The 9,392-nt window shown below is 45.1% G+C and overlaps 1 protein-coding gene across 1 annotated transcript in view; it reads left to right on the top strand.

Annotated features, from left to right (window-relative positions):
* Nucleotides 1-501: 501 nt before the first annotated feature.
* Itgbl1 (integrin subunit beta like 1) overlaps nucleotides 502-9,392 on the top strand; it is a 240,908-nt gene continuing 232,017 nt past the window's right edge. Inside the window, exons 1-2 of the mRNA XM_004631180.2 lie at nucleotides 502-707; nucleotides 1,623-1,840. Coding sequence (XP_004631237.1) covers nucleotides 607-707; nucleotides 1,623-1,840 — 319 coding nt within the window. The 5' untranslated portion in view covers nucleotides 502-606. The remainder of the gene's footprint in view (nucleotides 708-1,622; nucleotides 1,841-9,392) is intronic.

Raw genomic sequence — 9,392 nt, 5'->3', positions numbered from 1 at the left:
GGACAACTACAATTTAAACCGTGCAACTCAAGAAAAAAACGAGATGTTACAAGGGACTGGCCCCAGTAGCTGGAAGCATAGCATTCCTTTACAGAGACTTCAGAAAGGAATGCCCACCACTTAGAACAAAGCACGAAGACCCCAGCAGAAGCTGTAGGTCCTGCGTGGTTGATCTGCCACCTCTCACACCCAGACCGGGCATCTCCTTCAAAGCCCGCCTGTGGGAGTCACTCCTGCCCCAGCCCTCAGGGGTTCCCAGCACCCCTTTCCCCTTCCCCATCTGCAGGACAGTTTTAACTGCTCCCTTTACTATCAGCCAACCCAAATATTCTCTTGTCAGTAGTTCTGGGGTCTGTACTTGGAGAAAGAAATGATTTTCTCAGATCCATGAACAGGACTTTATTTTTTAGTGTCAAAATAAACCATCTGCTTGTACAACTGTTTCTAATTACTCCCCTGCCCAGCCTCTGCGCTCCGGGCTTGGCACACGCACCCCGCCCCGAGCGCTTCGCAAGTCTTGCGGCTGCGGGCGGAGCCGAAACCTGAGCGCTGTCCGCGGGTCCCTCTGCCCGGCCACCGCGCACTCCTGCCGAGCCCGAGCCCAGCATGCGCCCCCCAAGCTTCGGGGACTTCTGGCTGCTGCTGCCGCCCCTGCTTGTCGCCGGGCTGTCGGCCGGGCCGCCGCAGAGCTTCTCGCCCTCTCTCAGGTGAGTCCCATTTGCAGCGCGGCGGTGCAGGCGGGCCGACCTGTCCCGGGAGCGGGCGACGCCTGTCCCCCGCTGAAAGCCGGCGCCCGCCTGGACCCCGGGCACGCGCTCTCCAGCCCGCTCGCCTTCCTGTGCTTCTTGTCCAGCCCGGAGTTGTTCCCTCTCTGTTCTTCTGCTTTTCCTTTGGAAAAATGCAATCAGTGCACAAAATCACCACTTCTCCCTCTGCAAACACGTCCCCGAGGAATTTCTCTCACGAGTTAAGGGGTGCGCGTACAGGTGCCCGAACGACCTCCCGGCGGACAACTGCTGCAGTGTCTCTGCTTGCCAGCCTCATCTTCCGGGCTGTATTGCGTTTCTATTACATTCAGAAGGAGAATTGGTGGTGCATTCCCACTGCTAAACTTTTCTAGAAGAGTTTATAAAGACTGCTTAGTGAAAATTAAAATAAAAGCGCTGTGTCCTATGACTATATATATATAATATATATTTACACGCTTACTATATACTGTACGCATCCTCCCTTTAAAAAATATGAACTAATCGTCTCCTGATTATCAGATGGCAATGAGACTTTCTAAAAAAGAGAACTGAGAAGTGGGACAAGTGTCGTGCTTTGTATGAATTTGTGTCTAATCTACACGTGCATTTAAGACTCGGTCCCGAACCTCGAGGCGCAAGGCTGGACCCCTCTGCCCCGGGAGGAAGTCCGGGTCACGTCCTAGGTGCTTGCATGGTGCCTGCTGGTCTGGGGAAGCTCAGGCCTTGCATGGAGTGCGTGACTCCCAGAGGACACGGACCTCGCGCCTGCTCTCGGTGGGATTGAACCTCTGCACGCGGGAGTGGGGACACAAGGGCTGCAAAAGGGGCAACGCTGGCGTCTGACCTGGCCTGGCTCTCTCTCTCGCCCACCAGGAGCTGGTCGGGCGCCCCCTGCAGGCTGTCCCGGGCGGAGTCCGAGCGCCGCTGCCGAGCACCTGGGCAGCCCCCGGGCACCGCCCTGTGCCATGGCCGGGGCCGGTGCGACTGCGGCGTCTGCATCTGCCACGTGACCGAGCCAGGCACGTACTTCGGGCCGCTGTGCGAGTGCCACGAGTGGGTCTGCGAGACCTACGACGGGAACACCTGCGCAGGTAAGGCGGGGAGGCCAGCTCTTCCAGGTGCGGCTTCTGCAGCTTTTTGGGAGCTAGCAGGGCGGACCCTCGCCTTGCTACAGAGAACGCCACGGACATTACTGCAATCAGCTGAGAGCTCATACTTTTTTTTTCTTGGCCAGGCATTTCTGGCAGTATTCATTGCAATACTTTTCTTTCCCTTGGGATTCAAACTTAGATGAAATAAAACTTGTAAGCTTCCTTCACTTAATTCTAAATTTCACTTGTCTCTATTTGAATTTCTTATTTTAAATTTCCAAGTGTCTTTGCAAATGAAGTTATTTTTTGAGCACCCCTACCCTCATCGAGAATATTAATCATAAGGTCTGAAGATTAAAAAAAAAACAACAAAAAACAAAAAACAAAACTGTGTGTTAGTTTCACCTTGGAGATGCATGGAGGTATTATTTTCCTCAATTCCAGGGGAGCAGATTTTGTCTTTAAGCTCTGTTTTGTCCTTTCACAATTAGGATATAATTCACAGACAAGGGTCTGCATATGAAACTGTAACACAGAAAAATAATCAGGAATACATCTACCTCAGCAGTTGTTCTTGTGTTGTTGTAGCTGCTAAAATTTGGAGTTGCCAAGAAATTTGGAATTTTATAAGGGTGGGGTAAAACACATTTATTTCCCTTGCACATTTTGAAGAAGTGATTTAGGGCCTGCTATTAGAAAGGGCCATTGATTTAAGGCCAAGAGCCTAGATTAATTTCTTGTGAGAGATACAAGAATTCCATTAGTAAAAGGACAACACAAGGCCTTCCAAGGAAGGTTTGGTGAATCAACATGGAAAAATAGTAACTTATTTTATCCTCGATGGAGCTAGGACCAAGATATCCAATAGTAACAGAGGGATCAAAACTGAGTTCATAGCAAAATATTTTTTCTTGGTGTCCAGGCCTAGGAATACATTGTGAGTGTTCTTCATATTCAGACTGTTGACATTGGCAAGAATTTTGGAGAAGTAATTTGGATATGAACAGGTGCATGTGTGTGGTTTGTTTACCTGGTGAAGGCTGAAGCTCAGCCTTTAAACGCGTCAATGACCACAACTTGTTATTTTAACTTTATCAGCCCATGAGCTGTGGAATTATGAAGGATAGCCCTTTGGAAGGAAAGCTAAGTAATGTCTAATATTTCATTCCAAATTCAATTGTTACTCAGCTTCTCTGGCTTTCATTACCTCTGGCAAGCCTTCCTTAATATCATGAGTTTTGAACAAATTTTCTTGGGCTTTTTCTATTGTTTCAACAGAAAATAAAGAAGCGGGAAGTGGCCTTCAGGTGGTGAACCCAGTGAGTGCCGTGAGGTGAACTGCCCTTCCTGTGGAGGACCGGAGCTGGTGTCCTCCCATGGAACTATGCAGAGGGGAGTCTTGGGGCTTCTCCTTCCCAGGAAGCCAATGGCTGTTTTCTCAAAGTCTTCCTCATGTCAGTCTGTCCTGATGCTAAATGCAGTACTGAGTCACCACCTACCCAGTTATGTTTGTTTTTGTGCATTTCTATAGGAAGCGAAACTCTCTTCATCTTAAGTTTGAATGAAATAATTCTTGCCTTGCAAACCAGTGCCTTTAGAGGCTTTTTGTGCAAAATATGCTTCTGCGATGCTTCGACCATGTTTGTTAGGCCCAGAAGAGATCTTTACTCAGCGCATAGACCTCCTCACCAACTTGTCCTGTGCTTGAGATTTAACTTCTTAATTGTTTTCCAAAAGAGTTCTAGCTTCATAACTAGAATGAAGATGTAGCAGATTCTTGTACATGCATTTGGGCCTTTGTCCCTGAGGTAAACCCCATAGATCCCTGTCAGAAATTGGGTAACATCTGCTACACAAGAAACGATAATCCTGTACTTACAGTGCATCAAAATATTGTGAGGTACATAGAGCCTGAGGGAAAATATACAAGATTCCAGTCAGGGTCCCACGAGCTGTGTGAACATGGGCAGTTACTTAACCATCTGAGCCTTGATTTCTTTATCTGTAAAACAGGATATCAACAGTGACTGCATTAGGCAATTGCTGGAAGATTTGATGTGTAGAAAAAAAAACACAGAATAATGTCTGATACAAAATGAGTTCATAGTGTGTATATATGTATAACATGCTGTTATTATAGTGCTGCACGAGAGGGCTCTGGCATGGATGGGTGCGTGGATAGATGAATGGCCAGGGAGCCAGATGATAGACAGACACAAGATAGCCTAGCCTAGTGGTTCTGGGCCATTGGACCCCAGTGAAGATTCCCAGCTATATGTCAGACATGATACAATGTATTTTAGTTATTGTATATTATTTGCGTTTATATATCTAAAAATCAATGTCTATAAGAATATGTAGTCCGAGTAAATACATAAATTATATGAATCATAAATTTATTTCTACACAAATATGGAAATTATTCTGAATATGAAGGCAGTGTGGTTTATTCCATGTAGTCTGGGTCTGTTATTGATTTAAGGCCCCAAAGGTCAAACAAGGATAACTGTTTTGGTCCTGCCTCGCAGCAGCTGTGTCAGGCACACTGTGCCTTTTAAGGTGCACTCCACTGGGATTCTCATACTGTGAATCATAAGAAATGTACTTATTTTGGTTTGAGCTGGTTGGAAGTGATTATGTTCATCCCATCCCAAGTCTGTTTCTTCTAGCGGCCGCTTGTTCATGGCACATGAGTCTTCCTCTAGCGTCCACAGCATAAAGGTCTGGCCCAGTGATTGCCCTTGGTATAAACTGCCTTTTAGGACAGGAAAGTTCTTGACTGCATGAACACAAACTTTTATCTAGAATTTTCAAAGCAGCCCCGGGTACCCCATAAACAGCTATGATTTTACTAAAACAAAAACAAAAGCATTGATTTCTTTGAAATATTTTTAAAAAGCTTTTGAAGTATGTCAGTCACTTAAGTATTCAGCTTTAGTAGTTGGGAACAGCTAAGTGCATTCAATTCAGCAAGTGCTTATGAAGTACTGTGTGTTAGCTGTTGAAACAGTCGTGGCTTAGATGGAGAATGTCTCCAGAGGCTTCATGCACTCACAGATGGGGCCTTCAGGAAGTCATGGGGTGACACAGCTGACTTCCTGTTGGGAGGTGGGGTCTGCTTACTGCAGGAATGGCTTCCAACATGCCTGTCCTGCCTTGGATCCAGCCAAGGAGAGATTGAAATAAACTTCTGTTTCTTTAAGCTATGGGTGTCAGGTATTGGCCCTGGAGATGAGACAGTGACTAAGACAAAGTGGATGGAAAGATGGTGACTATATGGCAGCTCACCGTTGAGTAGAGACTAAAAGAGATACCTTAATACGGTACCAGACATAGTTTTTGTACATTTCTATGAGAATTCTACGCAGGAACAGAATGCTACTTGTGTAGATTTTATACAAGTATTTAAGGATAAGGAGGCTTTTCATCTGAATAATGCACTATTGGAATTCAAGGTGAAGAAAACCCCAGGTTTAGGATCTGCTTTTTGGGGAACAGGGAAGAACAGCAGGTTGGCTTGTCTGGTTTTAGCCCTGTGGGAAATTACATCTGCTTAGAGTTAGAGTGAACGTATTGTGGAGACTTTTGAACTGAACACAAGTCTTTGCTTGTTTGTGCTACTGGTCATTGTATGCTCTACATTCCAGTCCCTTTTAGAAATTTAACATTTTGATACAGCTTCTTCTTAAGGCACTAAATTGCCCAGGCTAGGTTCAAACTTTCCGTCTTCCTTCTGCAGGCTCCTAGAGTGTAGGGATCACAGGCATGCATCACCACGCTCAGGGTCGATCCTGTTTCCTTAAACAGCATACATGAGCAATGAAGGTCTCAAATGTTGGAGTAACAGCGAATACTGGGATTGAGGAGCAGTCACAGGTGTCAAGGGTCAGAACCAGCTGGAGTAGACATTTGATGGGGAGAAGTCCAAGCTAGATTCTGTGTACATTTATGGTCCAGAGGACAGTGACTAGGACAGAACTAAGTTGGATTTTAAAGCCTGCTTAAAAGTGGAAGCTACACAGTTCAGTGCTCAAGGATGAGTAAGGTAATACATTAGAGCCAGTGCTGAGCTTGTAGACTGAGTGTTTGGTGCTGGAATGAATGGGTGAAGTGCAGATGGGAGAATGAGCCAGACCTGCATAATAAGGCATGAAGTTCTTATGAAAGGTCCTACATTTTAGCCTGGAATTGTTGAGTGGAGAATTAGTGCTACTAGAACACAACTCTGCTCATGGACCAACAGATTAGGGGCTGAAGGGGAATCTTAAATGAATTGTGAATTTGAGTTCACTTCTGTGTTGTTTACCTGGAGTCTGTTATTTGGTTTTCCTCAAATAGGATTATTAGAAAAAATCCCTGTGGATATGAGAAACCTTATATCATAACCATATTCAGACTAATTTCCATATTTTTGTACAAATTTATGATTCATATAATTTATACAATTTATTCAGACTACATATTTTATACACATTGATTTTTAGTTATATAAACAAATAATATACACTAACTGAAATAGATTCTTAACATATAACTGGGAATTTTTTTTTTCAGTGATTTCTGACTTTCACACTGTTAAGTAACTGTCATGGGAACGATATCACATTATCGTTGAGCCCTGGGCTTTCTGGCTGTTTCTCTGCTTTTTCTCTTCCACTGCATTTTTTTTCTTAGTTTGTTGAATTAATTCCTTCCAAGCTGTTTTGTGGAATCATTCTTTGGTTTTTCCTTTCTTAGTCGTTTTCTCTTTCTATCTTTGTCCCTCTCTGTCAGTCTTATCCTCTGTGACTCGTCACTTCTTGGTCCCTGTGTAGCCCCTGTGGACCTAGCCCCTCCCCTTTCCCTGTCCCTAGGTGCCTCCACTTAGATGTAAAGGCAGGAGCACCTGAGAACGCTGGGAGCCCTCAGCTCTCCCCTGCAGTAAGCAAGCCTCCTGAGCACAAGCGCGCACTGGGTTTTATTCTGCCTCCTTGTATGTGTGTCCATCGCTGCCTTAGCGTTGCCTGGGGTTTGGGAAGCCTGTTCTGGAGTTCCATGTCATTAGCTCACCTGCTTCATGTAAGCCTCTTCTGGGGCTCTGCTATCTTATATTCATCCACTTTGGGTAAATTCCTTTTATCTTACTCCAAGTGACATATAAATATTAACAATTATTAGCGCTTAAATAAAGTTCCCACCAGCCACACCATTTTTTTGAGTTTCAGTGGTCAAGCTTGATACTATGTAGCTCAAACACAAAGACTCAAGACTTTGGCTTTGATGTTCTAGAACAGTGATGGTGAACTGTTTAGCGTTTTCAGTGATGACAGATTGGACCGTGGCATGTGTGCCATAGGCTTGCCACTGATGTTCTAGAGGAACATATAACATGGTGGTGTTGAGACTGAATAACATAAATGTGACAAATTCAGCACTCATTTTTGAAACAACATTTCCCCAAAAAAGAATGCAACAAATTTCTTTCTGTGGCAAGTTTTGCATTTTCAATGTATTCTCTTTTATAGATTTCTCAAGAGTTCTCAATATATCTTGAGACATGATGCTGACACGGACAAGCCATGCCTCTTGGTCTTGTAAGCGGCCCTCAAAGCTGCTCAGCTATGTGGGTCTCAGTCAGGTTGTTACACCTGATCTTGTGACTCACATAGTTCATGGCCTTGATGTCAGTTACAAGTGCCACAGGAACAGAGTCACCGTGTCTTTTCTGGGGTAATTCTTTCTGAGGAGTTAGGAAGTAAGATATTTTCCTATGTTCTATATTCTGCCCTTATGTTTGCTTTCTTTTACTGCTGTGAAAAATTACCACAATCTGTGGCTTAAGGAACACAAGTTTTTCCTTATAGTCCTGCAGGTCACAAGGTCCAACAGACTGTGCCAGTCCTAAGCCAGGCTCTGCTCTTCCCTGCAGGTGCCAAGAGTCTGTTCCCTGGGTCTTTGGTGATGACAGCATTTAGTTGCATGTGGCTGGATGGTTCAGGTCCTTACTTCCCCACAGTTTGAAGCTGGCTCTGCCTTTTACCCCAAGGCCACTCTAGTTTGTGCCGCCCCAACTCTGAACCAGCAAGATGCAGCCAGCTCTCTGAACCTTTTCCACTTTCAGGTCCCCTGCTCACCACCATCTGCAAAGTTTTTCTGCCTTTAAGGACTCATGATTGGATTGGACACGGCTTGATAATCCAGGAGAATCTGTCTCAGAATCCATCAGGTCAATCACATGGGCAAAGTTACCTTTGCCTATTTGCAGGTACCAGGAACCAGGGTGCAGATTATCCTTGAGGCCCCAGTCTTCCTGGCACAGTTCCTATCCCAGAAAGTGTGAGAAAGTGCCACACATGTGCCCCCAGGGAGAGGTTCCGGCCCTGTCAACACTGGGCTCTTCTGGGCTCCATTTGGGTGCAGGGGTTGAATCATTTCCTTCTTTCAGAGGTTGTCTTCAGGTCCTCATTTCTGTAGTCCCAGGCTTCCTCCCACCATTCTGGTAAAGAACACAGTGTTTGGATGTAGCTCAGAGTGAACATTTACTGCCCAGCAGGTGCTTTGGCTCAGAGTTTGACATTATCAGGTACAGCCGTGGAGTGACGATATGCAATTCAGATGCTTGGAACTTGTATTTCCTTATGTGCAGAAGGGAATATAATACAAAATGAAAACAATGACCATACCAGACTCATCTGAGTAACTGCTACCTCCTGGAGTCATGCTTAGTTATGCTGTACACCCCTGTCCTACGTGGGTGAAGACATGTAAGGAGAGGTGTAGGAGGACTAGGACAGAGAGGACTGCTGGGAAGTGTGCTATGCTGCCCACTCTTTTTCCTGCCTGGAATCCACCTGTAATTCTGGCACCCTTTTGAGTGAAAGACATGAACATGGTGGCCACAAGACAGGAGTCTGGCTTTCTTGGCACTCTATGAAGCAGTCACACCAGAGCTCCCTGACTCAGGACTGTTTCTGCTTCTATGGGTTAGGAAACTGTTTCTTGTTTAAACTTCTGTTCTTTGGATTTTTCTGTAACTGGTGTCTTGAGTGTTAAGCATAACTGTGTCAGTTTAATTGGCTTGGGAACTGATGAGTTCCCAGGATTAGTAAGGCATGCATCCGAGTGGTCTGGGTGACCAGGATGCCATGATCTAGGACACTGTAGCTGGTCCCTAGACCTCGCCCCACTGGCGCTGTTCCCTGGCTCCGTTTCCTGGCTACAGTGAACTAAGCATGTCCACTCTGCTGAGCCCTTCCAAGACTGTCAGGTAGTATGTGCCAGTGACAGCAAAGCTGACTATACATATCTATGTGTGACAATCATTTTATTTAACAAGTTCAAGTCTATTAAATAGAGGAAGACATAAAATATGCTCAGGAGTCAAGCTTCAGTTCAAGAGACCAGGGGACTGGGCACTGGGTTCCATACCAGTTTACCGCCTCTGAAGATTGCATGAATTGAAGTGAATTTTGTAAGACCCATTTTGATTTCCTCTAAGATCAGCATAATTAGCACTCTAGAGAGGATTATTGTCAAGTTTCAAGGAAATATATATAATTTCCTTGAAACTTGA

The sequence above is a fragment of the Octodon degus genome, unplaced genomic scaffold (genome assembly GCF_000260255.1).
Source record: "Octodon degus isolate 3935 unplaced genomic scaffold, OctDeg1.0 scaffold00039, whole genome shotgun sequence".
In the NCBI taxonomy this organism is placed as follows: domain Eukaryota; kingdom Metazoa; phylum Chordata; class Mammalia; order Rodentia; family Octodontidae; genus Octodon; species Octodon degus.
Note: the sequence above shows the minus strand (reverse complement) of the source record. Positions and strands in the feature narration are given on the sequence as shown.